The sequence below is a fragment of the Hippocampus guttulatus genome, chromosome 19 (assembly GCF_054856545.1).
Source record: "Hippocampus guttulatus isolate MCC_2025c chromosome 19, RoL_Hgut_1.0, whole genome shotgun sequence".
In the NCBI taxonomy this organism is placed as follows: Eukaryota; Metazoa; Chordata; class Actinopteri; order Syngnathiformes; family Syngnathidae; genus Hippocampus; species Hippocampus guttulatus.
This window is the reverse complement of record NC_141279.1, coordinates 7,774,239-7,801,505: the sequence shown is the minus strand read 5'-3', so window position 1 is coordinate 7,801,505 and position 27,267 is coordinate 7,774,239. Positions and strand designations below refer to the sequence as shown.

The following is a 27,267-nucleotide window of genomic DNA, read 5'->3' as shown; positions in this document are numbered from 1 at the left end:
AGTGATTAACTTGATCGATTACTTTGTAGAACACCAATACAGTTTCATATTTATTTGTGTCATCTTCAGTCATGAAGCATTGCCTTGACCTGTTTTAATCAAAAATAAATAGGGTCCATTTGGGAGTGTAAACCTTTCAATGAGTTCATTCCAAGTTAATTCAAGTTTATAGCAAACAGGTACTTACACTGTGTAATTGTCATGTCAACACTGATATACACATAAGAATACTTTATTTCGTGAGTTTATTTGTCCTTGGAAGTATCTGGGGGTTCGTGCATGGATGCAGAGTTTCATTCTCAGCAATTCCATGCAGACATGCAGGAAGTGTGTGCATGTTGACAGGATATAAATAGACTGACACTTCCTGCCTCATCGCAACTAACACACACAACAGTAAGCTTCCCGGAAGATGGACGGCGTTTCTTGGCCTTTACGGAGGAGGGACGCCGTTTTTGGGGGACGTGGGCGGAGAGGGACTCTTGAGGGGCAAGGCCTCGCCAGGTGGCACCAAAAGCACCACATTCTCCTTCTTGGGTAACCAGAAGGCGGGATAGAGTGGCTCCAGGAACTCGGCCTCGTAGCGGTGGATGAGCGTCATGGTTTCGTCCACGCCGTAGAAGGCCAACAGGCCTCCGGCCGAGTCCACGTACACCCCTGCGGGAACACGTCGGAGCCTTCACTACAAAGTCTTGATATCCAGCTTAAGGTCCGTGTGCATGGTACAAATAAATGGAACCTGGACCTAACCTGAACCATCAAATAAATGACAGAAAATTCAAATTATTCAAAAATGGGCCCTGTACTGGTCCTGGACCAATCACGGCTCACCTGTTTTCTGAAGCTGAGGTATGATTGGTCGTTACCTGAGCCCTGATCAACTGTGATGTCATTTTCAGTCTCAGGCAAGTGACAAAAACGGGTGCATTTTGAGTTCCCCTTGAACAATTTCCAAAGCAAATTCATCGGTCTATATCTTTGGCGCGACTGATCAAATGCGTAGAGTACACTGTATGTCATAAAGGTCGAAAGCTCTTTCATACAGACCGACTCGCGTAAAGTTCCCCGCGCTGAGAGGCGTCTCCACGCCGCTGTGCCAGGCCGAGAAGGCGCGACCGTTCCAGTGTAGGCACCAGGAGAAGTTGTTAGCGGTGATGCAGCCGCTGCTGTCGCCGCCTTTGCGCTGGATGCTCTTGTAGGTGAGGCCCACGTGCGTGCCCTCGCCGCCGATGTCCGCCTCAAAGTAATGGCGGCCCAGGTAGAAACTCTCCACCGCCAGCACCTGCCGCCAGTCCTGGAAGCGCTCGGGGAGGTCGGGGTAGGGATGCTGCCAGGGCGTGGTGTTGGTCACCTTGCGGTTGTCTTCGGTCAAACGCAGGAAGACGTGAGCCGTGTCGGCGTCGAAGCTCACCTGAGCGCCGTCTGCAGGACATCAAACGAGATTTGAGTGTTTGGAGGAAGAGTTTTGTCCAAGGCTTCTTTTTGCGCGATTATCTTGCAATGGCGATTTTTTTTTTCTCCATGCTCCGTCTTTTGGCACACTTACACTTCAGGAAATCGGCCCGCCTGACCGGCTCGGGGAGGGTCATGCCCTGTCTAGCTGCAACGATGGTCTGCACCGTCGTCTTAATTCCAACATTGTCTGAAAAGGAAGCGCACATTTTTTTTGCGGTCTGTCAGTCACACTTAATCCAAAAAAAAAAAAAAAATGCCCGACCTCTGAACTGTGAGTCAGACCTGCGAACCGCTAGGCGACTGACTGTGCAACACTTCTTGGAAAGTAAACACAAGTTGAATGGCGGCAATTCTTGTTTGGTCAAAATGGTTAACCTTCATTCCAAAAGTCTGCGTCACTTCTAAACGTTCGCCGACTTGCCTCCATCCAACCTTTGCGAATAAGCGCGACCTGGACGGCTGACATTCTGACGCCGAAACCTTGGAAAAATTGCTGCGGGGTCGGCTGCTTTTTCACCGGAGTGACGAGACATTTTTGGAAAGGGGCGACGCTCCACACCTGAGCTTTACCCCTGACACGCAGGCGGAACATTCCACACGAGTAAAAACACGCCTGCAGACGTTCAAGCAGTGTTGGGAATCATCAAGAATTTGCATTGAGAGGACCTAGATTGCATTCGAAATCATTCACTCATCGCAGACTTACAAATCCTTGAAACGAGATGCTTTTTGTTTTGTTTTGATTTTGTTGTTGTTGCAACAGTTTTTACCACACTTTTTTATTTTTTATTTTTTTTGCTTCAGTTCAATGGACACAGTGCAGCTGTTTTTGATGTCCGCGCCTTGACAACCTGGGCAAACTATGTTACAAACAGAGAAACACAAAGAAAGTTTGCGAGGGACTCTTGCAGAGGATAAAGAATACTTCTGTGAGTGCTGTTGTCTGTCTACAAGTGTTGCACTACCGTTTTTGTTCAAATATCCAAGTATCCATTCCTTGAAGAGTCTAAGACTCTGTCTAAGACGGAGGCTTTTCCTGCGCCCGTTTAATGTGTTTTGCATTGTTTGTTAGCGTGATGCTAAGGAAAAAAAAAAAACTAAAAACGTCCCCACCGAACAAGCGTGACGGGTCGGTGACGCTTCCCAATGCGTCGCTTTTTGCTGGCCACTTACCAGTGTTGCACGTCTCCCTGACCTTGTCCATGTAGGACGTGGCCAGCGTGGCGCAGAGCTCCTGCGTGGCCTCGGCGATCACGTGGCTGATCGACTTGAGGCCGTCCATCAGCCCGATGTAGACGCCGGGAAGCGAGATGTCAGACGCCTCTTTCTTCCACTCGCAATACTCCTGCAAAGACACAGGAGTCATCTTTTCCCTTCTTTCTTGTCAGGAGGATCAAGAGAAACTGTCGCACTTGAACATTTTGGCGTCGAACATTATAAATGGCGTGCGCAGATCACCTGCAGGAAGTCGACGTCGTTCTTGTTGCGCGAGAGCTTGTCCACCTGTGCCCGCGTCTTGTTCAGCTCGCCGCACCTTTGCTCCAGGTGGGCGCGGATGCCCTCGGCCTGCCCGAGCGCCTGCTTCTCCTCGGCCTCCAGGATCTCGCTCACCTCCCTCTCGGCTTTCTCCACGGCCGCCCGCAGCTGCTCGAACTCGGCCCGCACCACGGCACGCACCTGCGTCACCGAGTTCTGGATGGACACGGTGTTGAGCTGCAGCTTGTCCATGGCGTTCTCCGCCGCCGTCAACGTCTTGGTCATCTCGCCACGTTTGTCCTTCAGCTCCCTCTGAGGTGCAGACGGACACCTTTTTCTTATGCAGGCCGAGTATTATTCCCATACACAATGAAACGAGTTTGACAGCTCAGTCGAAACAATCCTCGGTCGCAATCTTAGGTACATTCCTCATTTAAGCTTGTGTGTGTGTGTGTGTGTGTGTGTGTGTGTGTGTGTGTGCGTGCGCGTCTCTAAAGTGAAGGTCACCGACTGTCCGAAGAGACACAAATAGCTGAAGCTTGATCTCTTGTGCCGCAGTGTTGTGTTACCAAAAAGTTAACAATCAACCAATCAAGCAAACAAAAAAAGTCAACCGTCCAATCAATCAACTTGAAAATGAGTTTGAACAATCAGAAAAGGATTAAGAGCAACACGTTCGACCTGATGTTCTTTTACGATCTTCATTTCCTTCTTCTCGACAGTAAATATGTCACGTTGGAAGGTGAAACGAATCACGACACGACGTGAAACTGATCATGTGACAATGGTGACATTGGTCAACGTTCATCGAGAAATTGAACACGGTATACCATGAACCTTCCTGTGCTTTAAACACGACATTTTGTGGACATTTTCGATTGGTCGTAGTATCTTTAACACTTTCATACACCCTGTAACCAGATAACATGATAACATGTCCACTGTAGTAACCGCTGTCCCTAACGTGACCACCTCACCTCATCATCAAATAGAATTTCGACGTGTTGACTTTTTGGGGTGGAACGTAGCGGCAGCGATGGCGCCGGCGACCTACCTCGAGCTGGCGTCGCGCCTGCGCGACGGGGACGGTGTCGTGGCCGCGGTGGTCATCGCCCAAGCAGTCGCGGCACAAGCAGCAGGCGTCGGCGCGGCAGAAGAGCTCCAGGGGCCACTTGTGGATCTCGCAGGTGCGGCGCTCGATGTCGCGCAGCGGCGCCACCAGCCGGTGGTTGTGGAACTTGGCGTTCTCCAGATGCGGGCGCAGGTGCGCCTCGCAGTACGACACCAAACACGTCAGGCACGACTTGAGCGCCCGCCGCGGACGCTCCATGCACGAGTCGCACACCACCGCGTCCGCGTCCAAGACGTCTTCCTCCTCCTCTGCTGCCTCCTCCTGCTGCTGCTGCTGCTCCACTGCGCATGCAGACACAGACGAAGTGCGGTTACGTGCGGACCTTCTTTATCCTCACTAGTAGGACCACCGCATGTCACGAGAGAGGCAACAGCACTTGTGGCATCGAGTCGAGTCCAGGACACGCAGCCACTCCTTGGGACGAGTCATGTTACTAGTGCAACGCAGTAGTTTACCTGGAAGCTTTGATTGTGTATTAGTGGCTCAAAACTTGTCGTCATGGTGAAACGGGACAAGTAAGACACGGTTAACCCGAGCAGATGTCAACTAGTGTGCAGTTTTGTCCCACTGCTAACAAGTATTTGTCCTACATCAAACCTGTTCTTGTGCGCAGAAATTTACAGTACTGGAAAAAAAAATCAACATTACTCATTCAAAAAAGAAAAGTTGTTCTACTAGTTTATGAAAGTTAGTCACCAGTACCGAAAGAGCGCACGAGTATATGAAGATTTAGCTGGACGTGAAGGATGTGGAAGAAATGCTTTCTTGGTCCTCACCCAAGTGCTTGTCAGGAGCTTCTTCCGCTTGCGGGCGTCCCTCTGGGACCCCTTCTGAGCCACTTTGCGGCTCTCCCCGGGGCGCTCCTTGGGAGTCTCCTTCGGGACCTCGTTGAGGGGCGGCGTCCCGCTGCTGCGGCTCCTCTCGCGCGGGCTCCATGTCGCCGTCTGAGCAGCTGGGGTCGTCTCACTTCTTGACTCGCGAGCGACGACGAGAGCGGACGAGCCGAGAGGCGGCCACGCCTCGATGGCGTCAGTGACAAAAGGGGGGAGCCCGGCCTCCTCGGCCCCCACGCGGGCGGAGCCCAAAACTGGCTGCCGACCCACCTGGTTGACAAGATTCCGGCTCGCATTCCTGCACTGGAGTGCAACACGCGCGCACACCCAATCAGCACAAACAAGCTGCCCCACCCGTGCAGGTGTCGCTGGAGACAAATTTACTTTCTCTTACATCCTGTTGCACACGTAAACACAACGCACATGGACACCGACTCGTCACTGAGGGCGGCCCGGGACCGCCCACCAAGTTGCCTTGTGCATCGCCCACGTGAGGCTTGAGTCTCAGAAAAGTAAGTTTTATTTCGACACCATTTTTAAATGTTATTTTATCATTGTATAGAAAAGTCCACAAAGCCCTAGTATGTTAACATTCATTCTGGTTACTCATTTGCATACTTTGCATAACGTTGTTGGGTGAAAAGCGAGTTCATGTGACTTCGGCATGCACGGTGTCACATGTGGCTCGAAATGTAGGAGACAAAGGAAGACAAGAGGAAATTCAAGAGGAAATCTGGAGCCAGCGCAGGAACGGTGTTGAGTTTCAGAGAGTGCGTTGGTGACCAGTGAGTTATGTCACCTTATTTACGTGTCTCTAAGTACATTGTCAGAAGCGGCCATAATCTTTTCCACCAAAATGTTTTGTTGGAGCGCTTTTTTTCAAACTTTACCGTAACCACGTTACCGCGTAATGATTATAAAGTTCTTGTCACGTCACGAAGTCCAGTACCGGAAATGGCATAAATTCACAGTCACAATAAGAGCGCATACCGGACGTGCTTCTTAAATCTTGTTACCTTAACTACGCTTTGTTTAAAAGTGTCTTAAACTACAGCATATGGTGTGCACACGTTTATTGGCCTATTTTGTGTCTCTCTTTCGGAAACACATATAAAACCTCCACACCCAAGGCCCGACCTTTGAACGCAAACGTGTGCCCACCAATCATTTCCAGTGACAAATATAGCATCCCCCTTTGAATAAAAGGAGATCTCTTCAATTGCTGGTTGATAACTTTTATTGAACAGCCATTGTGTGAGGAGCTACAATACAAAATAAATCGTGCGGAAAAATGTTTACCAATGTGGCGTTGGTGCCATTTTCACTGGACGCCAACCAACCGCGTGATGGGCGGAGCGGCCACCATCAGTTCCTGATACTTGTGGAAGAAAAGACGAAGGCGGGAAACGTAGCCGTCCTCCTGGTACGGAAGATTCCGATCGGCCAGGTAGCGACGCACCACCGGTTTCACCTGACACGCACGCGAAAGCCCAACTTGTAGCTATCTCGCATCTGTTGCATGTGGCGGCGTGCGCTAACCTTGAGACACATGTTGTCGGAGAGAAAGGGAAAGAGGTGGTGCTCCACGTGGCAGCTGATCAGCGAGTGTCCGAAGGTCCAGTCGAGCAGGACGTTACGCGGGAGGTTGAGGACGCCGTGAGACATCTGCAGCAGGCGCGCCGGCCGAGCGCTCCGACTGTACATGGCCAGGCCAATGTGCTGACAAACGCAAAATAACTTCTTTTTTTTTTGTCATGTCCCATCAAAATGCAACTTTTCCCACCGTTGAAATCCAGTCACGTAAACCACTCATTCATTTTGATGAATATTTACGCCTTTATGGTGACACTTGCGATTAATTGGAGAACCACCCGGCTAACGAATTGACTTTTATATTTGCTCAACGTCTTCCAGGCGATCCAAGAAAAGACTTTGGCTCCTCACCTGGAAAATGTTGACGTGGATGAAGGGCAGGGAGAACATGGCCCTCGTGGCCAACATGCACAGGCCGGCGCCCAGTGGCGAGCGGAAGCCCGACACAGCCAGCAGAAGCCAGAAGTGCGAGGCCACGCCCAGCAGGATCAGAAGCACCGTCCTCAGCAACAGCACAGTCGACGCGCTTCCCAGTTCAGCTGATGGGCGCAAAAGGCGTCAATTGCGCAACGCATTGATAAAGAACATGTACAGTTTGACTAAGACACACACAGCGTGGCGTACCGACCCAGGGCAGAGAGGGGCGTGATGACGGGCACGGCGAGAGGCGCCACGAAGAGGTAGGGCAGTCGGGGAAGGCGCGGGAGCTTCCACACGCTGGAGTCGCCCATGCCGATCACGTTGGTGTGAGCGTGGTGCAGCTTCACGTGACCCGCCGACGCCACATGCGCCGAGAACGCGCCGCAGATCTGCTCCGCCGCCACCAATTCCGTCAACGACAGCATCAAAAACATCCTCGTCTACATCAAATCCATCGCCGGAAGCATTTTGCTTGCCATGATGTCGGCCAGCCATTTATTTTGAAACGACGAGATCGGCATCGACAACGATGAGACAAAAATCAACACAACGAGACCATCGTCATGGGCAGCAGCAAGAACCTGACCTCGATGAAGAAGAGGGCCCAGAATCGCTTGGCGGCGGGCGACTGACTGAGCGCGCCGTGACTGGCCATGTGGCTCCCCTTCACCGTGATGACGGCGTGGGCCACGCCCATCAGCAGCAGCCCGCACGCGAACCGCAACGCCTCAGACGAACGCAGCAGCAGGAAACCTGACGCGCACAAACTTCGGGTTTGCGTCGTCGCGGCAACACTAAGCGACAGGTAACGCGGAGGCAAATGGCCACGGTGAGTTGAAATCGAGTTCACTGGGGGGGGCAACAAAAGATCAATAAAGCGCAAGGCCACGCAAACAGACCAAGAGGAATGATGAAAGCAAGAAAAAAAAAAGATCAATGGGGGAAAATGAGGGAAAGAGGAAGTTAGACGGAAAAAGAACACATTTGCTATTGACCTTCAATCGCATTCCTGACACGTTATTTCATTCCTTCATGGGCGTCTCCTCGGGACGCCGGGGATGACTTACCGGCCGGCAGGCAGACGGCGAAGGCGCCGGCCAAGATGGCGCAATCGAGCCCCCTCCGCTCCCACCAGCTGCTCGCCTTCACCACCGCCTCCACCTTCCGCTTCAGCTCCTTCATGGCGCTCTCTTCCTCGCCATCCTTGCTCCTCACCTTACTCGCTTCCGCCGCGCCGCCTTCTCCGTCCATGTTGTCTGCCGATTTGTTCCGCAAGAAGCGTGCCGCGGTGCAAAGTTCAAAGGTCACGTTGACAACCGGATCAATAAACACCATGCCCGATCATTGCCGTCTTCCCGTCTTCTCTTTCATGGAACGTCCCACGTTGTTCATTTGAAATAGTTTCATGTGTTTTGTTTTTTTTTTGGTACCTCAAGTGCAAATGTAGCCCACCTGGTCTTGAGTCAAGCGTTTGCCCGCCTCTCAAACCTCTATTTCCTGTTGTCGAAATAATGTGCTGTTACTTCTGCTTGTTTCTTCACATAAACAACACAACAAGTCCGACGAACACCGCTGGCTTGTTTCATGCCATTTTATTTCAAGACTGTTGGGGTTTTTTTTTTGCACGTCTTCCTCGTGAAGGCGATGACGAAGAAGTCGTCGTCTTAAAGCTTCTGGATCTCAAAGAGTCGGATGTCGGTGTCGTACCAGATGGGAGGATCCAGGTTGCTACGGCGACCGGAACAACATGTGAGCCGCGCGCGCACGCATACGAGCAGCGTTACGCAGGCGGGCGGCCGACTCACCGCAAGTAAACGACCCCCCACGTGTACGTGTGGAACCACGACGACGTGACGGCGTTCACTTGGTACTTGCGGATCAGGATGGGGTGCGGCACGGGCAACAGGCCCACCAGGGTCCCGTGCTGGAGGAACTTCAGGATTTCAGACTCATCCGTCAGACCCCTGACCACCGAGAAGAAGTAAAAAGATGTTCGAGAGGAAGAAGAGGATGTCCAAAACGGGAGTGTGTTGCAAATAATTCATGTCCACCCAGAAAATATTTACAATTGAATTCACGAGCATACATGAATTCACGTGTTTGCTTTTTTTTTTTTTTTTTTTAAATAACTTCTCGATGACCTTTTTTTTTCCATCAAGCTAACGGAATAAAAATACAACTTTGGCGCCATCTTGTGGCATGGTGGTCTCAAGACAATATGTCGTCATGAATGGAGGCACTTCATTTTTCAAAACGTCTTCATATATTGGCAAATAAAAGAGTAAAAACAAACAATAAAACCGTTTACATGAAAGTACACGATTTGAAGCGAGAAGAATGAATCTATTGAATATTTATTGAATTGAATGAATCTCTATGTATTTTTTTACCCCTTTTACGGCAAATATTTGGCGCCGCCTTGTGGCCTGTTGTTCCCAAGAAAAAGTGTTGTGAGTAGAGATAACTTCATTTTTCAAAACGTCTTCCTTCACATATTGGCAAAGTAAAAAAGAAAAACAAAAACACATTCAAACGACAGCACAGTGCAAAAAGGTGACTTGGACTTTTGCCTTACTTGTCGATGCAAATCTTCTCCACCTGCGGCACCAGAACCTGCAGAAGTCGCATGATGGTCTGCAGGGGAAGTTTGGACTTCCACGACAGCACCTGAAATCACAACCAGCCGCCTCAAATGTTGTCCTCGAGGGACACGTTCGATTTTTTTTTATTTTCCCCGGAGCACGATATTGCTGTTGATATAAGAACGCAGACGGACCCAGTCGGGCGTGGGGCTCCAGGGCGAAGAAGCTGAGGCCCTGGCTGGGAGGCGAATGGCCCCTTTGCTCTCCTTCTGCGTGCCCTATCACAAAAAAACACCACATTGGCCAATCCTGAGGCTGTGCTGGGAAGAAGACAACCTTCATTATTTGATGGCCAACAAGAGTGACAATCGGATGATCTCCTGATTTCCTGGAACGGCAAGAAGAGTCGCTCCCGTCGACGGGGCACAATTCAACACTCCATCAACCCATTTTTGTGACAGCGGGAACTATGCTGGAGTAAGTTAAGACGTTTCATTCAGACAACCCTGAACGCTTCCAAACGCAGTCGCTCGCCTAATTATCGCAAAAGGATTTTTGAGGAACTCTCTCGGTCCGGTCCGCTATCTCGAGTTGCGTACCTCGTGGTCCCTCTCCGAGTTGGACTCGGTGTCGCTGGCCCCGCCCACGATGCTGCACTCGGCGGCGGTCCGCGCGCCGTCCGAATCGACAGCGCCGTTATCACCAACTTGGGACTTCTCGGTGATGTTGTGGATCCCTGACGGAAGAGAGGACAGAAGGTAGGTCCACGAGTACATTCTTTGTCCTCACTAGTAAGACAGCTCTTCTTTCTCCTCTACAAAGAACGACTTCTGTTCGTGTGGCCCACCGAGGAAGGAGGACAACGTCCATTGAACTGAAGGACAAAATGATTTTTTGGGGGGGGGGGGGGGGGGGATAGTCTCCTTATCAAGGACATTGCATAAATACCGAAAGCGTTTTCCTTACAGGTGCGATGTGGATCTGGCGCGGCTTGCAGGGCACCGACCAGGTCCAACTCCTCCTCTCGGCTTTTCGGGCAGGATTCCGTGCCGGCAGAGTTGTCGTAGGAAGAGTCGGCGCTTTTTTTTTTCTTCTTCTTTTTGTGCAGCAGCACCTTGTTGATGAACGCCGCGTCGGCCTGGAGGTTGGCCAGCCGTTGGAAAAGGCTCCTCCCCCGGATCAGGGAGTACACCAGGTTGCTGTTGCCTGCGAGGAGGGCCAGGGCACAGCGGTTTGGGGTTTGGAAGGGTCTACTGGAGGGGGGGTCTGGTGCGATTAAGGTGAGGGTTAGCTGACCGTCAAACTGGTACTGGATGATGTTGTTGAAAACCTCCAGGAGGAAGAAGACAAGCTGGTGGTTGTGCGGGGCCGAAAACAGGAACCACGGCCCGGAGAAAAGCTCCAGGAGGTGCAGAAGCTTGTTGGCCGACACCATGGACAAGCTCTTCAGGTATGGAGAAACTAGTACATGACACGCGGGACACGTGACGGGAATGATCGGCAAACGACAGCCAAAGGACAAACGCGAGACGAGGAAATGATGGACCCACGAAAAACATGAGCCGCAGGTGACACATGAACGCCCCGAGATGAACAAACGACGGACACGGACGCTCACCGTTGACGATGATAGTGAGCAAACAGTCGAAGAGCGGCTGCAGTCGCCGATGTCCGCACGTCATCATCCTGTGGAAGATCTGCGGAGGACGTCGCAAGCAGTCAAAGCCAATCGGGCTCCCGTGTTTCGTTGGCGTGCGTGCGGCGGCGAGGGCGGCGTTACCACGAGCAGCAGGTCGGCGTGCGTCCCGCTGAAAACTGGAACGTCCATGGGGACGCGCAGCGTGAAGGGTTTGTTGAGGCGTACGCCAAAGTTCCTCTCCCCGCTCAATAGCAGCAGGATGAAGACGCCCATGTGGACCAGGCCCGCACCGGCTGCCAACGACACTCTGGGTGTAAACGGGACTTGGGGGTTGCCCGCAGGGGAGGTCGGGGTGAGTCGAGCCACTCACAGGGATCGGCGCGGGCTTCGTTGAGGAAGAACAGAATGGGGACCAGCACGTCCAGAACGTCGCTGCTCTTCAGCACGAAGAAGAGGAATTTCTGTACAAGCACGCAGGCGTTTATTACTGGGGTTAGGTTAGTATTAGCATTTTAGCTAGCATTCACGTTTCCCTTGGGGTTAGCCTGACCATGAGAGTTAGAGTTAGCTTTAGCATGAGCATGACATTGAAGACTGGCATTATCGTTCCCCCACGGACGGAGGCTTTTGGGCGTCCGTTCACCTTGTTGAAGTCGCAGAATTTCCAAAACAGGACGAAGAGTTCCTGGTGGAAGGTGATCTTCTTGGTGGAGTTGGGCAGGTAGGTCTGCGCCAAAGGGTTGTTGAGGAGCCGGCTCACACCTTTCAGGATGAAGCTCAAGTCCTGAAAGACAAAAAGAATTGAATCAAATAAAAAATATATATAACCGTACGGGCAGCAGTGGAAATGAATCTCGCCTCCTCACCTCTTCTCGGTGGATCCTGGACAGGAAGTTGACAAACTGGTTCTCAGGACCACCCAACTGCAGGGCAAGAGGGTGTCAAAAACTCAAAACCTTCATTCGATTTCCCCGATTGGAAAAAAGAAAATAAAACACAACTTTGGCTGTGTTGGAAATCATTCACCGATTCCTGAATCGCTTTGGACTGATTTTTATATTGTGGACTTTACATTTCAGTCAAAGCCTTTGATTTGATATACTAAAATGTATACTTTATTTTGTATCGGTCAAGCCCCCCATTGGCCCAGAGAAAGAAAAAAAAAATTCTCCTTGAGCCCGTGCCTGTTCCCAACACGGCCCTCATGTCATCCTCACATGGGTCTCGTCCTCGGCGGCGGCGCGGGCTGGGCGCTGCTCCAGCGCGACCATGAGAACCTGGAGCGCTTGTTCCACCAGCAGCTGGCGCTGGTCTGACATGAGCAAGTGGTCATAAGGGAAGCCCCATCCGGAAGGCTGGTAGGCGCACACCACGTTCAGCAGCGACGTGAATAGCGGGAGCGCGTGTCTGAGCGTGCACACACACACACACACACACACACACACTCAAGCACTTCCAAAATGCTCTCACTCACGATGAAAACGCTCACACTAGTACCTGTTGGCGGCGGAGCAGAAGAAGCGCACCCAGGGGTTGACGCGATGCTCGGTGGGCGCCAGGTAAAGGACCTCAGAGAAGCACGTCAGCAGCAGCTTGAGAAGCTCCGCCCTCCAAAGCACAAAAAAACACCTTGACGCAAAAAGCACGGTGACCAGATGCGGCGGGGGGGCGGGGCCTCGCTCACCTGTTTCTGTCGTGGCTGGAGTTGAGCGGCGGCGATTGGGAGAAGCCCACGCCCGCCTCCCAGATCAACTCGCAGCTGTCCACCGCGCCGTCCGCGTCTGCAACAACTTCCTGTGGCCCATATTACGCGCTGTTAGCAGCTAGCATTAGCGCCAAGGCGTCACCTACTTGTTCTGGAATCATTCAAATGTCGTTTATGCATTTGAGAATAATTGAAATGCTTTGTGTCCATCAGGAATATTCTGGAAGTTTGGTGTGTTCAGTAGCAATATTCTGGAATAACTGAAATGTTGTGCATCTTGGAGGAATGTTGTGGAATATTTTCAGTGTTATCTCACGAGTGAACATCAGGCTGCCTTCCGCACAGTGTTGTTGTTCGGGGGGGGGGGGGGTTGCCCCCACCCTGCACACCCCCTTCTTGTGGACTCTTCGAGTGTTTACTCAGGCTGTCCAGTTTCCACGCCTGCTAGTCAAACATGGCCGCTCCAAACTGACTACGGAAGATGCTAATGAGATAACAGCTAAGCTCACAAGTCGTTTAGTGGTGTGAGCAAACAACACGCCTTGTTAGCTTTAGCTGCAGGGTGAACATAAAATCAACAGTGAGAAGCGGCAATGTTTTTGCTTGAAAGCGATGGTTAGCCGAGCTTCTGGAGTGCAATGCATTGTGGGTAGCGGAGGAGGACTCGCCTGCCCGCCCCGCTTACGGCCCTGGACGGTGAAGTCGGGACAGAAGAGAAGGTCGGCGATGGCCAGGAGGAGCGACTCAGCCAGGGGGCGAGCGCCATCGGGGTCGTCATCGTCATCGTCGTTGTTGTCATTGTCCTGGCAACACTGCAGGAAACATCAAGTGAAGGCAAAGGAGACACTGGGATTGGCCAACTGCAATGTGTGACTTGTGATAGGAAGAGTTCCTTCATACAAAGAGGATTTCAGATTTTTGGGGGGCGTGGGAGGGCCACAATGCAGGCTCTGTTTGGACTGCAACAAGCAGGTAACTAGAGAACAAGTGATGGGTGGGGGGGCAGTAAGAGGGGGAGTGATAAGGGGACTAAAGGAGTGTGAATGGGTGTTAAAGGAGGAAGTAAGGGGCTACGGGAGGAGGTGTGAGGGGTAAGTCCGGATGGTCAGCAAGGGTGGCATCAGGGAGGGGAGGGGGAAAGCGACTTAGCCAAGCAGGTGGGTGCCTACTTGCTTACGGGCGGCAGGCAGGCCGGCCCACATGAAGCCTCGCCAGTCGGCGTCCTCGAAGACGAAGGGCAGCACGCGGGTCAACAGACGGGTGCAGTTTAGGACGGAGACGCGCTCTCGCTCCGACGGGCAGCCACGATCCGCCGCCCGGCCCAACTTCTCCACCGCCTGAGCATTGAATAACAAAAAAAAAAAAGGTATCGGTGGGGCCCGAACAGCAAGCCGCCAACTCACACGCACCTTGTAGCACAATGTGGCCAGGTTGGATGGAGATTCCTCCCTCAGCGCTCGGATCTCAGCCGGCGGAACCAAGGCGAAGATGTCCTGGACCGACATGGACGGCTCGGCCCAGAACTGGTCCCAGAAGACCTCATCCGATGCTTCCACGGCCTACGCAGCACCCGTCAATCAACGCGTTTAGTCACGTGTCATATACCCCTTGTTTGGGGTAAAATACAACTCTAAAGTCGGCAAAAAGTGTGTTGTTCTGAGACGAGAGTGTGCGTGTGCGCGTGATCACGTCAAATGAGGGGAAACGGTTGACTGAATCGCGCATGTCAATCAACATCATTTATTTGTCAAATTTGTTGTTTGTCTGACAGCTGCAAGTCAGTCACGTGTCATACAGTGCGTTTACGTTATTAGTTGCGAAAGCGTCACTTGGATGGACCCAAAATGATTGCGTGTGTGTTGTCGTTGTTGTGCCATCTGTTTGCGTCGTGTGGCTGCCCTACGGCAGCCGACCCCCGTGACCCGGTTCGGTCCGCTTGTCTGACCTGACCTGAGTGCAGCTGGTGAGCTGGATTACAGCCTTCCTGAAGTGAAGTTTGCTGTCACCGCTGCCCATGTTTTGTCTCGTGTCGTCGGTGTCGGTTCGGCTCCTGCAGGTGTCTGCAGCAATTGGCAGCAGGTCCGCTGGTGATGAGGAGGCGTTCGGGGTATGCTCGGACACTTGAAGACTCTCTCTCGGCCGTCCCGTGTCTTGCTCAACTCAACTTTATTACATCGCGCTTTCGCAACAGCTACCACACTGCTTGGTTATTGTGTTTTTCGTTTTTGAGGTGGTAATCGTGCTAACTGCGGCAGTCACCACCGTAGCATTTAATTCATGACTTAATATCCTGATAGGTGTTTGCTTTACAGCCTTTTTTTCTTTCTGTCAGGAATGTGTCCTTCAAATTTACGGTCTGCAAATAAACAAACATGCCTGACTATATATTAATAAAAAAGATAATATAGAAATTTAAATGAAAATATAACACATTGGGAAAGTGTTTATCAAGACTTCTTCAGGAAACTTTTCAATTCCCACTGTCAGGGAAGGCGGCACCATACCCGAGCAGGAACTCAGCTGGAAGACTTCCGGGATTGAAAAGTTTTTCTATTTGAGTTTCATTCGCTTTTTGATGACGTCACACTCTGCTGCCGTGACGAAGACGTCGCCGGGCAGTCACGTGATCCAAATATGACTGTTATGGCGTTTATTATCGGAAAAGTGACAGGCGTGACTAAGTAGCCTAACCGTGTCATTGTGTAGTGCTCATGAAGTCCAAAATATTGGGGTAAATATTTTAATGTATTTTTTTTGGTGAGATTGTTGAGCTTTTTTCACATCAAGCGTTTTAGACTGTCCCTCTTTCGAAACGCACGTGGGTTTGTGCGACTACTAAAGTGTGTGCATGGGTCTCTGCGCATTTCAACTGCCTGGGAGGCTCCTCTCGTGTCTCCGCCCACACGCTCGGTGGATATCGAGGACGCGATGCGGCGCGCTGTGGCGTTGGTCCTCCTGACGTTGACGTTTTGCTCCTCATCAGCAGGTGGCGCCATCTTTAGCGGCCAGGTGCGTCTCTCCTCTCAGCGCTTATCACCTGGCTTTGTCGTGAAAATGTCACTTTTCCTCAACTTCAGGCCGGGGGGCGCGAGCAGCCGAGAAGACGGCCGCGGCGGCAGACGAATTTGTCGTCGTTGTCGAGCTCAGGTGAGCCGGCGTCAAGCTGGGACACGTTTGAGCACAGGAATGAGCCCGATAGGCTGTGGTTCACCGTGGCGTGCTGTGATCCGTTGGCAGGAATCTGCCAGAACGGAGGAAGGTCTGTCCCCAGCCTGACGACGGGCCGACACATGTTCTGCTTGTGTCCCAACGGTTTTGAGGGGACCTTCTGCCAAACGGGTGTGAAAGCCACAACTGCTCCGCAAGGACCCTCACTTGTCCACCAAGGTCTGGTACACACATCGAGACAATCGGGCTGATTGTGGTGACGGTGCAGTCTGAGATGCGTTCAGACGGGAGTTGTCTTGACCACAAAATCTGACCTGGATTGGGCTGACAAATCCACAGATGGGACGCGGCCTCCGTTTCTTCAACTTTTTGACTTGAGCTGGATGACAACGCCTCTCTATTCATGTCTAAAGTGGCGTTTCTCCTCACAGTGAGCGGTGCCGACTGCTACGAAGGCGTCGGGATTTACTATCGAGGGTTCCGCTCCCAGTCGGAAAGCGGTCGCCGGTGTGAGCCCTGGGACGCCGACACCAGGCTTCGCTACCTGAGCTTGGACGTGTATGGCGGCAGACACAACTACTGCAGGTCCTGGGCAAAAAACGCTTCCTCCGTTTCCACGGCAACGCCACACTTCCACATTCCCCACTACAAGAGCAATGAAAGGTTCTAGAACAAGGGTGTGCACGCCCCTGAGTGGGATAAAGGCAAGATGGCGGCTTGAGTATTTCAGGTTGCACATGCCTGATCCAGAAGGGCGTTCAAAAAAAACGAACCATCCAGCTAAGACGAGAGTTGCGCAATGGTGCGGGTCCATGAGAAATGTTGCGGGCTAACTCGCGTGTGGCGCCTCCATCAGGAACGTGCGCTTCAAGCGTCGGCCGTGGTGCCACGTGTGGAAGGAGCAGCACCTGGTTTGGGAATATTGCGACATCCCTCGATGTGCCTCATGTAAGTCACGCTCTCGTTTTTGCAGCTTTTCAGCAAGGAACTGGCCACAGCGCCACCTGTTGGCGCACAGTTGTTGTTGTCGTTGCACGTTCACCGCACACAAATATTCCGGAATATTCTCCAGACTATTTGAGTGAAAACTTGTTTGTGCTCTCGTAGCCCAATCGCTCGTGTTGGCAATGACTACCAGAGCCCCACAGACCACACCCACATGTAAGCCACACCCCCTCCCTCTGCATGTGTGTGTTTTAATGTTTGTGTTGCTGCAACATTGCGGAATATCCCCGAGCCTGCTTGCATTGTTGTAGTCCCACCAACCACTCAGCCACCACGGACCACCCCGCCGGGTAAGCTCCGCCCCCTTAATTGTGCACGTGCGTGTAGGTCAACGAATGTTTTTGTGTTTATGTGCGCGATGCATGTGTGCACGTGTCTGCATCGACCCCGTCCCACCAGCAGTGACCAACACGTGTGGGCGTCGTTCGCGCCGGAAGCAGATGCGCATCGTGGGCGGTTCGGTGGCCCCGGTGGAGTCGCACCCGTGGGTGGCGGCCATCTTGTGGCGCGGCAGGTCAAAAGACGTGGTCTTCCGCTGCGGGGGGAGTTTGATCTCCAGCTGCTGGGTCATGACCGCCGCTCATTGCTTCCCTGATGGGTAGGCCGTGGGCGACGTCGCTCCCCGTCTGGAAAATAAAGAAATGAATCACGTCAACTTCCTGGCCGGCCGGCCGCTCCGCCGTCTACTTTCCGTGCGGCAGATCCCGTGTCAACGAGCGGCGCTTCCTGGTGTCGCTGGGGAAGAGCGCCCTCAACCAGAGCGATGCCCTCGAGCAGAAGTTCCGCGTGGACAAAATCATCCTGCACCCGGACTTCAACAACGAACTCGGAAACTACGACAACGACATCGGTAAGCCTCTCGCCGCCTCTTACCTACTGCGCCTCGATTAGTATGTAACATCCGACTGCAGCGCTGCTGAAGCTGAAGTCCAAAAAGGACGGCCGCTGCGCCCGGGACAGTGTGGGCGTGCGGCGGGTGTGCCTGCCCGGGGAGGGCCACCACGTCCCTGTGGGTTTCCCGTGTGAGATTGCGGGCTACGGCAAGGAGAAGCACGGCTTGTGGTACCACTCGCAGTTCCTGCGCCAGGCGCGGGTCAACCTGCTGGCCGCCGACGTGTGTGGCGCCGACGATTACTACGGCGACAAGATCACCAGCAACATGCTGTGCGCGGGCCGGGACGACTGGACGCAGGACGCCTGCGAGGTAAAGTTCCAAACGTCACGGAATCCCCAGATGGATTTGGACGTGTTTTGTTGCGTTCAGGGCGACTCGGGAGGTCCTCTGGTGTGCCAAGTGGACGGGCGTTTCGCGGCAGTGGGCGTGGTCAGCTGGGGCGAAGGCTGCGCCCGCGAGCGGCGGCCTGGCGTCTACACCAAAGTCCACAACTACAGACAATGGATCAGGCAGCACACTGGCGTTTGACCACCGGGGCGGCGAGACACGCGGATGCTTTTCATTTTGTTTTGTTTTTTCAATATTTGTAAAAGGCGGGAGAGAAAACCGATTTGTGTTCCTGGTGACAAAGTAAAATGTGTTTGTCTTTTTTTTTTTGGACAAGAATTCAATTCCAAATGCATTTACTATGCATTTGAATGAATGAATCATACAGCACATTTTCTAGATTTTTTTTTTACACAAATTCAAAAATAAAAAGTAACAATTTGTAAGATTCAACAATGCTGATCATTTTGGTCGTCACGCACCAGTTGGACTGGAATGACAGAGGACTGACAAACTCACATTGTCCACCAGAGGGCAGAGTTGTGCGCCACAAGCCCAAATGGATGTGAAGTCAATGCTAATGAGCCCCGGTGTTGCAGTGCTGTGACATTTTACGCAACAGGTTAAACATCAATGGTGCAGCAACGCATGGAGACAAAGAATGTCACAATGGCTTTTCGGTTCATACAATGGGGAAAAAAAGATTCATTCTTTTGAATTCGATTATATTAATTGACGACTGTTTTATTATGAACAATATTATACCATGTTTTTTTTCTCATTAAAACACACTTTACAATTTTTGAGGGGTTTTTTGTTTTTTTGGGGTGGTGCTCCCGTTTGAATTTGGACATACTAATGTGGACTTGAAAAGCTCCCTGAACAAAACTGGTTGAACCTGCATGTGCGTGAGTGTGTGAGTGCGCATGCGTACGAACCCGTCTGGGAAGTTTGGCACCTTTTCCGGTCGGCCGAGGCGTGTCCGGATAGTCACCACGCAGAACGCCGGGCAGCTTCGACAGACGCAGATTGTCGTGCGCGTGGGAGACTCACATCGTCTTTGCCAGTCGCTGTCGTCGTGTGACGCTAATCAAAGTGAGTAAATGGAATATTATTGATGACAGTGACGATCACGGTGATGATGATGATGATGATGATGTCGATGACTTAAGGTCATCATGCCCGAGACGGCCGAGTCGCACGCCTTCCACCTGACCACCAACCGCAACTGCACCATCGAGGTGCTCAACCTCACCTCAATGTACTGCCTCACCAACCCCAAGTAAGTGTGTCGCCCTGAAAACGTCCCACACAGCGCACCTACGATGATACCGCAAGCATGTCGCGCACACCGCTCTCAAATCTTTCCAAGTATTCGCGACAATGTAGTAGTTTCGGTCAGTAGACGGATTCTTGCACGTACGTTAGCGTTAAATCTCGCACGCGAGGCCGGACTAGCAAGTTAGATCAATTTTCGGGTTGGTTGGGGGGGGGGGACACCTGTGCAGAAATGCCGCGACTGACATGTCCGGTGTGCTGTCGCGCAGGGTGTACACGGATAGCGGCTTCCCTTACAGCCCACCGCAGCCCACCGTGCGCACGCAGCGCGGCGAGGTGTGCTCCTTCACCAAAGACGACAACACGGCCTCGGGCGCCGTGGGCGTGTTCACCTACGAGCTCTTCCACATGAGCTCGAAGAAGTGCACCGAGATGATGGCCGTCATGTTCTCCGTGCCTTTCGACTACAACTTCTACAAGAATTGGGTGGCCATCGGCATCTTCCCCAAGACCACGCCCACCGACGAGAAGCTCTACAAGCTCATGTACAACGACAAGGGAAGCTTCGTGCGCCACAAGGCCGACGGCGGCGGCCTGGAGTACGAAGGCACCGAGGTGGAGCTGGCCGCCACCATGTCTGACGAAGGCCACGCCATCATCAAGTTGGAGATCCACGACAGGGGGATATGATGCCGGCCGCCCTTGCCACTCTTGCCTCAATAAAAGCGGCGCCTCGCAGCCAAACTAACCTTTGACCTCTTCTTTTTTTCCACGCAACAAAAAAAAAAACCCCACAAAGCCTTTGCCCCCGACGGCACCGTTAACGTGCTTTCGCAAGCACGCAACACAAAACCTAGCGCGCGTCATACACACAGCGCGTGGAATCCACACACAAGACATGCGTCAAACACACACACACACCGCCCAAAAAATAGTGTGAAACACCTGAACCAAAACACACTAAACAGACGAAACGTGCATCAAAAACACAAGACGCACTAAGAGGGCTTCAAACATGCTTTGAACACACAGAGCCTGCAGGTCTCTTGGGCAAAAACATATTCAAGACAAAACACACACACACACACACACAAAAAAGACAAATGCACAGACCAAATGAAACCCACAAAACAGGCCATCGACGTCAATGAAACATGTGAAAGATAAAACATGCGCTAAGCACGCGTGAGGGACTCCAAACTCACAAACGTGCATGAAACACTCAATCGAAAAACGTTCATCACGGGGGAAACACGCAACGAACACAAAATAAACACACGGAGCGCATTCTCAACACCCACAAAACATGGAAAACCAACGTCCATTCACCCCACGGAACGCTCATGAGGAGCTCAGTCAGGGCTCGTTTTTTTTCCGCCCCCAACCTGTCAGACTCACGCCCGCCTCGCATCTCCCTCTCGGCTATTGTTTTCCAATTGTTTCCGCTGCACTTCCTTGTAGCTCCAAACAAATCAATTCAAACAAAACACACATGACAACAAGGCGTCGGATTCAAGGAGTGTCCAGACTCGACAGGCAGTCAACATGATGGAATGTCACCCGAGCTGAGCTTCCGTGCAAAAATGTCCCCCATCCGGTTGCGGGCCGGACCGTTTGGGCACGGCGCTCCGGTCGAGCTGGACCTCGCCGATATGTCGCGAAGGTGCGGCGCTAACCGGAATGCCGGTCCAACCGGCAAAACCGCCGCAGACAAAAGCCCGTCCGTGTTTACGAGCGCGACGACGTTTGGTCCGACCGCGCCCCGCCGGCGGGCGGGGTCTAAGGCGGCCCCGCCGGCGGCGGAGAAGGCAGCGGCGGCGGCGAGAGTCTGCTCGGCAGTTCCCAAGCCAGCAAGCGCCCGTGCCGTCCTTCCAGGTAAGCGGCTTTGTCACCGCACGCGTCCACTTTTTCCGCCGAGCCCGACGTCGCCGCCCGCGTTGACCCTTCGCACTCTCCCGAAGGTCGTCAGGTTGAGCTTTGTCAACCTGGAAGGGGCGAGTAGATTTCGTTCCAGGGGACCTTGAGTAACCGTCACTTAGCTGACTACTTTTTGCACTTGGTTGGGGGATCGATTTTGAGGCCGCAAAACTTTCTTCGCTCAGCAGCCACTTTGCATTTTCTGAATTGTTCGGTTGGATCGCGGCGGCTCGGCGCTTTTGCTCAAACACGTCGAAGCGCTTGAGGAAGATGCCAGATTTACGGGCGGGGCTGTCACGAGAATTCCACAAGCACCGGTCTGGCGGTTCAGTCGGTTCTCTTCCACATGAGCGTCTCCTGAAAAGTGATTGAAAAAAAGCGTCCGACGGGAATCAATGTTTCTTGTTTTCCTTCCAACTTGGACGGAAGTCCCGATTACCGCCCATCCATGGAGTCCGCCGAGGCTTTGGCGGCCAACCAGAAGAGCCGCAGGAACGTCACCATCGAGATCTCCAACCTGACCGGCGGCTTCGTCCTTAAGCGCCCCAGGTAAGAGTCGCGCGGACACATCGCCGAGCCTCGCGCGCCCGCCGCATCATGCCCGGATACAAACAACTTTGGAGACGTCACCTCGGCCCACCGTCCAGAGACCCCCCCCCCCCGACCTCAGCCCTCGTGTCTTCCCAGGGTGCACCTGGAGAGCGGCGACTGCCACAGTCCCCCGCAGCCCACCGTGCGGTCCATGCGCACCGAAGTGTGCAACTTCAACAAGACGGACGCCGCCGCCTCGGGCGCGGTGGGGGTGCTCACCTATGAAATCCACGAGCGCGGGGCGGCCGTCGCCAAGCTGGCCATCATGTTCTCCGTGCCGTACGACTTCACCTTCTTCAAGAGCTGGATGGCTGTGGGCATCTTCCCCACCAACCGCGAAACCGACGACAAGCTCTACAAGGAGATGTACGAAAACAAGGAGCAGAAGGGCTTCGTGCGCCAGCTAGCCAACGGCAACGGCCTGACCTACGAGAGCGGCAAGATGGACGTCAAAGTCACCATGTCGCCTTTGGGCAAGTCCATCATGAAGGTGGAGCTGTGGGACTTGCACTTCCACCCCTGAGGGCCAACGCCGCAAACGCACGCAGAGGCCCCGCGGCCACCGGGTCAATTAAAAATAAAAAATAAAGTTGCTCTTTTGTTTTGTTTTTTTCCCCGCTGGGTGCTCAGTTCAAAACATTAAACACACACACACAACAAGAAAAAAAAATCAACGTATGAAGCAATCTGTAGTTTGTTGCCCCCTGCTGGACAGTTACAGAACTGCATCGAGAGCATTTTGTCTCTCCATCTATCTAGGGGCTACAAATTCAAATAAACATACAAAAAGCACGTCATGCCTGGGGCTACGGTGGTCTCTTTTGTTTCGATGGGGGGTGGGGGGGATTAGATCAGAGGACGAAATGGATCAAGGGGCCCCCAATAGAACGGACAACATGATGCTGGATGGAGACGCCAGAATCTTCAGGTCAATCTGCTTCATCGTGGGGATTGGGAAATGAGCGAGTGTGCTCCAGCGATCACCATGGAAACAGACTGTACTCAGGTGGCCACGATGGTCGCATGACAAGAAGTGGGCGTGCCTTCAAGGAGGAAGCGCCAAGGTGCATCGCAACAGGAAATTGGCAAAGGCACGGTAAGACCTTCGGGGCATCCGACTGTCATGTTCTCCTTTCGTCTTTGTTTTGAGGCGACCCATCAGCAGGTGAGTTGTTGCTATCTGACCGTTTTTTTTTTTTTTTTTTTTTTTGGGAGACATCCATCAGCTTCCTGTTAACCATCGACTTCCTGTTAGGCCGAATCCAGCCGTTCGCAACCAGTGTTTCAAAAATGAATGCAATGGAAAATATTGACGCCTCCCTACAAAGATTTACAATTGCATGTAGAGGCCACAAGAAGCGGCAAAGCACTACCTTTGTCTAACGGAAGCTCTTAATTTACTTCAGTTTAATTCCTTGGTACCCGCTTTTTGTAGCCTTTTTCCTTTCGGTGGGGGGGTTGTGAGATTTTTTTTTTTTCCAAATGTGAACTGAAAATGGGGAAACCCTGCCCTAATCAACCGTACACCTTTCACAGCCATGTCCATCATCGTGCCCTTCGATTACGGCGATTATACGGACCTACTGAACGACTCGCGGCCCAACGTTTCGGTGTTCGTGGTGGACCCGGACACGCTTTCGTGCGAAGCGCGTCCGCTGGGCCGGGCGCTGGCGGCGGCACTCAGCGCGCTCCTGGCCGTCATCTTCCTGCTGGCCGTCCCCGGGAACCTCCTGGTGGCGCTGGTGATCGCGCGGGGCCGGCGCTCGTTGACGCCGTCCGACGTGTACCTGTTCCACCTGACGGTGGCGGATGGCCTCATGGCGCTGACCGTCCCCTTCTGGGCGGCGGCGCTGACCCGCGGCTGGATCTTCGGCGACTTCATGTGCAAAGCGCTCAGCCTGATCTTCGAGGCCAACTTCTACACCAGCGTGCTGTTCCTGGCGTGCATCAGCGTCGACCGCTACGTGGCCATCGTGCACGCCAACCGGGTGCCGGGGCGGGCGCCGAAGCGGTGCAGCCGGCTGGTGTGCGGCGGCGTGTGGGCCCTGGGCACCGCCCTGGCGCTGCCGGCGCTCTTCAACGACGTGGTGCGGCCGGATCCCGACTCGGACAGGAGGACGTGCGCCGAAAGCTTCGATGTGGGCAGCGCCCCCGTGTGGAGAGTGGCCACGCGCGCCCTCCGCCACCTTTTGGGCTTCCTGCTCCCGCTGGCAGTCATGCTGGCGTGCTACGGCGTGACGGTGGCCCGGCTGCTGCGCACGCGCGGCTTCCACAAGCACCGCGCCATGCGGGTGATCACGGCCGTGGTGGCGGCCTTCCTGCTGTGCTGGATGCCGTACCACCTGGCCATGATGGCCGACACGCTCGTGAGGGCCGACCTGGTCCTCTTCGACTGCGAAGCGCGGCGTTCGGTCAGCGCGGCGCTGGTCCTCAGCAACGGCCTGGCGCTGCTGCACAGCGGCATCAACCCGCTGCTCTACGCTTTCGTGGGGGAGAAGTTCCGCAGAAACGCCAAAGCGCTTCTTTGCAGGAAGGCCCGACAGGAGCGCGCGTCGGGCTCCAAGTTCAGCAGGTCCACGTCGCAGACGTCCGAGGGACAGGGCGCCGTCGCGTGATAGACTCCGCCCCCGCCGCTTACCTGCCGGGCCTTTTTTTTGGTCCGAATGAAACTCGGACAGAAGCCATGTCGAGTAAATGAATGCAACATTCAGTAGAATAAAAGTTTGAAAAAGACATCTGGAAAATCACCACTGGCTGAAAGCCCACAAGTGAAATATCACAAGTCAAAAACCCGGACTCCAAGACAACAGTTCGAGGATGATTCACTCGCCGCGACTTCAAAAGAAAACCCCACTCAGAGATCACAAATCGGAAATGATGACTCAAAAGTACATGAGTCCAAAACTAAAAACACCACAACACTCAAAAAACAACATTTAAAAATCCTGAATACAAAAAAAAAACAAAAACTGACCACTTCCAAAAACTACACAAAACCCATCAATCAAACAGCACAAGTCCAAAATGACTCAAAAGCCACAAATCAAAAATCAGGACTCAAAATTTCAGGAGCAAAATAATCCCTCAAAACGATGAATCAACAATCATGTCTTCAAAACCCTCCAAAATTAGAACTCAAAGAAAACACTGCTCACCATGCCAAAATCTTGACTCAAATGCCACAAATCAAAAACCGCCACAATTCAAAATTCACAACTGAAAACAAAAAACAAAAAACTATGACTCCCAAACTGCCGTCATTGCTCAAAAACCACGACTTGAAAACCACAAATTGGAACCAACGACTCAAACAGCACACAAATGAAAAGCCACAACCTCAAAAGCGCCGCCGGAACATCACGATGACTCAAAAGCCACCGCTGAAGAATGACCGACTCATGAACCCCGACTCCACAAAGGTGACCCCAAAAAAGAGTGACCCACCCTAAAAAATTAGGTGTCACATTTTTCTTTTTTTTTTAATCGCTTCGATGGCAGTGACAACGTTTTGCGCTCATCGGTCTGCATTCGGCTCCGTGCGGCCGCTCCACCGGGCGACGACGTAGACCAGCAGCGGGACGAGGGCAACGGGCGCCAGCGTGAGGCCCAGGACCAGGCGGCGGGGCGCGTCCTCCAGGTGGCCCTCTTGCGGCGGCGGCGGGCAGGGCGCGAAATAGGCCGAGTGGACGCGCAGGAAGGCCGAGTGGGCGGCGGCGTTGGGGTAGTAGCAGCCGCACCAGTGGGACAGGTCCTCCAGGCAGACGCTCAGCTGGTTGTAGGCACTGCGGGCGACACCCACCTCCGTGTCATTGGGGTCACGCTCCATGACATCACCCGCCCGGAGTCGGGAACGACCGCGTTTGGAATCGCTCGCTCAACCGTCTTCGGTCCGCTCTCTGCATATCCGAGTGATGACGATTCCCAGCGGGGCCTTCATCGGCTCACGTTGATGACATCATGACGTCTATTCTTCTTACCCGATGACGTTGTCGAGCACGCAGCGCGCGTCCGCCTCCAGCGTCGCCATCCGCTGCTCAAACGGTGAAGCGCAAAGGGCCACGCTCAACTCGGCCAACGCGTCGGCGCGGCAACCGAGGGGGAGTGGCTCCAAGTCCTCAACTTCCTGAAAGCTCTCTACACGCACATTCGTACAAACAAACAAACACGCGCATGAGAAAACCACGCACAGAGATACACAAAACACAAACACACGTGCACAATCATGCATGAGGCACTAGTGACCCGTTTTGTTTTTTCATTTTTTTGTCAAAAACTGACTGACCGTCATCTTCGGTGATGACGTTTTCCTGCTCAAGTTCGTCCAGCACTCGAGTCAGCTCGTCCTCCGATAGGCTCCCTTTTTCCTTTCCCACCTGAGGCGCATCTGCGTCCCAAACAAACGAAACACAAGTCCCAAAAAAGAACATCACAACTAACAAAAATCACAATTCAGTCAACAAAAAGAGTCGAGATCCACCGAGACGCGCAAGAGAAACGTCAACGTGAAACCCGAAGACTCGTGATGACTTCACATTTGTCGTGGACGACTCACTCGTGCTTGCGCGGTGCCAGCCGCCGGACGGTTCCGGAAGGTTTTGGACAGTGGCTGGAAGGAGACATTGTGACCTCATGACCTCATCAGCCAATCAAAGAGCAGAAGAAAAAAGGGCAAGATTTTACTTTGCTCCGGGACGCTTTTGTCAGTCGGTGGCGCCTGCTGGAGCGAGCGCGGGCACAGCAGAACTGCGAAGACAACAAGTCAAGGCGACACAACGTCACCAAAATGGCAAATGGCGTCCGGCCGTACTCACCCGCGACGATAACCGCCCCGAGCGGCAACCGCGCCATCGAAACGCCAAACGAGCAAAAACGTAAAGCGGGCAGCGGACGGATCGGCTCGTCGTCTTCGGGAGAACGGCTGGGGACTGTGAAAGCATCCGGGGGGGGACGCCGCAGCACGGCGTGACAAGCCCTGCCCTCTCTGCTGAATAGGGGTCTGCGCTTGTGTGGGAGTGTGTGTCCGTTTGTGGTATTTGTGTGCGTCCGCATACCTCGGTGTGGCGTGAACGAGCACGAGCGAAGGGTTCGGCCCGGCTTGTGAAAACAACAAGCAACACAAAGTGCGCGCGTGGCGGACAAAGTGGCGTCGATGCGGGCGAAAGGGCGGCACCTCAACTTCCTGTTGGCACTCAGGGACCCCGAGAACCACTTGAGGGATTTCCTCCTTCGTTAAGAGACACACTTGCCCAAA

General features: G+C 53.1%; 8 protein-coding genes and 1 long non-coding RNA gene across 11 annotated transcripts; 5 read left to right on the top strand and 4 right to left on the bottom strand.

The window, feature by feature from the left end:
• Positions 1-216: 216 nt before the first annotated feature.
• Positions 217-5,113, bottom strand: trim16 (tripartite motif containing 16). Its single transcript, XM_086138200.1, has 7 exons — positions 4,840-5,113; positions 3,986-4,344; positions 2,914-3,243; positions 2,629-2,800; positions 1,547-1,642; positions 1,048-1,422; positions 217-657 (listed from the first exon to the last, which is right to left on the bottom strand). The coding sequence occupies exons 1-7, from the start codon at positions 4,997-4,999 to the stop codon at positions 434-436; spliced, it is 1,716 nt and encodes a 571-aa protein (XP_085994326.1). The 5' UTR covers positions 5,000-5,113; the 3' UTR covers positions 217-433.
• Positions 5,114-5,222: 109 nt separating this feature from the next.
• Positions 5,223-7,730, top strand: LOC147190029 (uncharacterized). Its single transcript, XR_015103979.1, has 2 exons — positions 5,223-5,408; positions 6,811-7,730. It is a non-coding gene; the product is annotated as an uncharacterized LOC147190029 (long non-coding RNA).
• fads6 (fatty acid desaturase 6) lies at positions 6,116-8,397 on the bottom strand. The gene is made up of 6 exons (XM_086138205.1): positions 7,977-8,397; positions 7,496-7,662; positions 7,118-7,298; positions 6,841-7,028; positions 6,436-6,615; positions 6,116-6,367 (listed from the first exon to the last, which is right to left on the bottom strand). Exons 1-6 carry the CDS (start codon positions 8,242-8,244, stop codon positions 6,218-6,220), a joined length of 1,134 nt encoding a protein of 377 aa, XP_085994331.1. The 5' UTR covers positions 8,245-8,397; the 3' UTR covers positions 6,116-6,217.
• An 87-nt stretch (positions 8,398-8,484) lies between these two features.
• Positions 8,485-15,421, bottom strand: LOC147190027 (protein HID1-like). The gene is made up of 19 exons (XM_086138213.1): positions 14,786-15,421; positions 14,245-14,394; positions 14,005-14,172; positions 13,504-13,647; positions 12,815-12,924; positions 12,628-12,738; positions 12,348-12,537; positions 11,997-12,053; positions 11,774-11,914; positions 11,501-11,591; positions 11,272-11,423; positions 11,110-11,188; positions 10,788-10,952; positions 10,458-10,697; positions 10,091-10,227; positions 9,686-9,769; positions 9,485-9,576; positions 8,715-8,873; positions 8,485-8,637 (listed from the first exon to the last, which is right to left on the bottom strand). Exons 1-19 carry the CDS (start codon positions 14,849-14,851, stop codon positions 8,574-8,576), a joined length of 2,400 nt encoding a protein of 799 aa, XP_085994339.1. The 5' UTR covers positions 14,852-15,421; the 3' UTR covers positions 8,485-8,573.
• A 104-nt stretch (positions 15,422-15,525) lies between these two features.
• plaub (plasminogen activator, urokinase b) lies at positions 15,526-19,031 on the top strand. Of its 2 annotated transcripts, none has more exons than XM_086138204.1 (11): positions 15,526-15,844; positions 15,913-15,982; positions 16,073-16,222; positions 16,435-16,588; positions 16,860-16,951; positions 17,111-17,164; positions 17,260-17,298; positions 17,411-17,606; positions 17,710-17,858; positions 17,920-18,212; positions 18,273-19,031. In XM_086138204.1, the coding sequence occupies exons 1-11, from the start codon at positions 15,764-15,766 to the stop codon at positions 18,429-18,431; spliced, it is 1,437 nt and encodes a 478-aa protein (XP_085994330.1). In that variant the 5' UTR covers positions 15,526-15,763; the 3' UTR covers positions 18,432-19,031. The 2 variants fall into 2 exon arrangements, with proteins under 2 accessions (XP_085994330.1, XP_085994327.1); XM_086138201.1 differs by having other exon boundaries at positions 17,408-17,606.
• A 110-nt stretch (positions 19,032-19,141) lies between these two features.
• LOC147190025 (uncharacterized) lies at positions 19,142-20,256 on the top strand. 2 transcript variants are annotated; one of them, XM_086138212.1, is made up of 3 exons: positions 19,142-19,313; positions 19,398-19,512; positions 19,778-20,256. In XM_086138212.1, exons 1-3 carry the CDS (start codon positions 19,157-19,159, stop codon positions 20,196-20,198), a joined length of 693 nt encoding a protein of 230 aa, XP_085994338.1. In that variant the 5' UTR covers positions 19,142-19,156; the 3' UTR covers positions 20,199-20,256. The 2 variants fall into 2 exon arrangements, with proteins under 2 accessions (XP_085994338.1, XP_085994337.1); XM_086138211.1 differs by having other exon boundaries at positions 19,184-19,325; positions 19,403-19,512.
• A 960-nt stretch (positions 20,257-21,216) lies between these two features.
• On the top strand, positions 21,217-22,610 carry LOC147190024 (DELTA-sagatoxin-Srs1a-like). The gene is made up of 3 exons (XM_086138210.1): positions 21,217-21,383; positions 21,855-21,974; positions 22,113-22,610. Exons 2-3 carry the CDS (start codon positions 21,874-21,876, stop codon positions 22,537-22,539), a joined length of 528 nt encoding a protein of 175 aa, XP_085994336.1. The 5' UTR covers positions 21,217-21,383; positions 21,855-21,873; the 3' UTR covers positions 22,540-22,610.
• A 251-nt stretch (positions 22,611-22,861) lies between these two features.
• On the top strand, positions 22,862-24,749 carry LOC147190023 (C-X-C chemokine receptor type 1-like). Its single transcript, XM_086138206.1, has 2 exons — positions 22,862-23,181; positions 23,553-24,749. Exon 2 carries the CDS (start codon positions 23,555-23,557, stop codon positions 24,629-24,631), a length of 1,077 nt encoding a protein of 358 aa, XP_085994332.1. The 5' UTR covers positions 22,862-23,181; positions 23,553-23,554; the 3' UTR covers positions 24,632-24,749.
• Positions 24,750-25,469: 720 nt separating this feature from the next.
• On the bottom strand, positions 25,470-27,065 carry LOC147190022 (uncharacterized). The gene is made up of 6 exons (XM_086138208.1): positions 26,828-27,065; positions 26,697-26,759; positions 26,569-26,622; positions 26,299-26,400; positions 25,994-26,150; positions 25,470-25,798 (listed from the first exon to the last, which is right to left on the bottom strand). Exons 1-6 carry the CDS (start codon positions 27,063-27,065, stop codon positions 25,531-25,533), a joined length of 882 nt encoding a protein of 293 aa, XP_085994334.1. The 3' UTR covers positions 25,470-25,530.
• Between the last annotated feature and the right edge of the window lie 202 nt (positions 27,066-27,267).

Excerpts from the sequence above, each read along its gene's own strand:
- trim16 (XM_086138200.1), bottom strand. The coding sequence starts at position 4,999 with ATGGAGCCCGCGCGAGAGGAGCCGCAGCAGCGGGACGCCGCCCCTCAA. Across the intron at positions 2,801-2,913 it reads ACGACGTCGACTTCCTGCAG|GAGTATTGCGAGTGGAAGAA; the intron begins GTGATCTGCGCA and ends GTGTCTTTGCAG. Across the intron at positions 1,643-2,628 it reads CAGGGAGACGTGCAACACTG|ACAATGTTGGAATTAAGACG; the intron begins GTAAGTGGCCAG and ends CTTCCTTTTCAG.
- fads6 (XM_086138205.1), bottom strand. The coding sequence starts at position 8,244 with ATGGTGTTTATTGATCCGGTTGTCAACGTGACCTTTGAACTTTGCACC. Across the intron at positions 7,299-7,495 it reads GGGCCCTCTTCTTCATCGAG|ATCTGCGGCGCGTTCTCGGC; the intron begins GTCAGGTTCTTG and ends GCGGCGGAGCAG. Across the intron at positions 6,368-6,435 it reads CCGACAACATGTGTCTCAAG|GTGAAACCGGTGGTGCGTCG; the intron begins GTTAGCGCACGC and ends CGTGCGTGTCAG.
- LOC147190027 (XM_086138213.1), bottom strand. The coding sequence starts at position 14,851 with ATGGGCAGCGGTGACAGCAAACTTCACTTCAGGAAGGCTGTAATCCAG. Across the intron at positions 14,395-14,785 it reads AGCTCACCAGCTGCACTCAG|GCCGTGGAAGCATCGGATGA; the intron begins GTCAGGTCAGAC and ends GGTGCTGCGTAG. Across the intron at positions 12,054-12,347 it reads CCGCCGAGGACGAGACCCAT|TTGGGTGGTCCTGAGAACCA; the intron begins GTGAGGATGACA and ends CTTGCCCTGCAG.
- plaub (XM_086138201.1), top strand. The coding sequence starts at position 15,764 with ATGCGGCGCGCTGTGGCGTTGGTCCTCCTGACGTTGACGTTTTGCTCC. Across the intron at positions 16,223-16,434 it reads ACCCTCACTTGTCCACCAAG|TGAGCGGTGCCGACTGCTAC; the intron begins GTCTGGTACACA and ends TTCTCCTCACAG. Across the intron at positions 18,213-18,272 it reads GGACGCAGGACGCCTGCGAG|GGCGACTCGGGAGGTCCTCT; the intron begins GTAAAGTTCCAA and ends TGTTGCGTTCAG.
- LOC147190025 (XM_086138212.1), top strand. The coding sequence starts at position 19,157 with ATGCGTACGAACCCGTCTGGGAAGTTTGGCACCTTTTCCGGTCGGCCG. Across the intron at positions 19,314-19,397 it reads CCAGTCGCTGTCGTCGTGTG|TTAAGGTCATCATGCCCGAG; the intron begins ACGCTAATCAAA and ends GATGTCGATGAC. Across the intron at positions 19,513-19,777 it reads TACTGCCTCACCAACCCCAA|GGTGTACACGGATAGCGGCT; the intron begins GTAAGTGTGTCG and ends GCTGTCGCGCAG.
- LOC147190024 (XM_086138210.1), top strand. The coding sequence starts at position 21,874 with ATGGAGTCCGCCGAGGCTTTGGCGGCCAACCAGAAGAGCCGCAGGAAC. Across the intron at positions 21,975-22,112 it reads TTCGTCCTTAAGCGCCCCAG|GGTGCACCTGGAGAGCGGCG; the intron begins GTAAGAGTCGCG and ends GTGTCTTCCCAG.
- LOC147190023 (XM_086138206.1), top strand. The coding sequence starts at position 23,555 with ATGTCCATCATCGTGCCCTTCGATTACGGCGATTATACGGACCTACTG.
- LOC147190022 (XM_086138208.1), bottom strand. The coding sequence starts at position 27,065 with ATGCGGACGCACACAAATACCACAAACGGACACACACTCCCACACAAG. Across the intron at positions 26,401-26,568 it reads CTGGCACCGCGCAAGCACGA|ATGCGCCTCAGGTGGGAAAG; the intron begins GTGAGTCGTCCA and ends TTTGGGACGCAG. Across the intron at positions 25,799-25,993 it reads GTGCTCGACAACGTCATCGG|TGCCTACAACCAGCTGAGCG; the intron begins GTAAGAAGAATA and ends TGTCGCCCGCAG.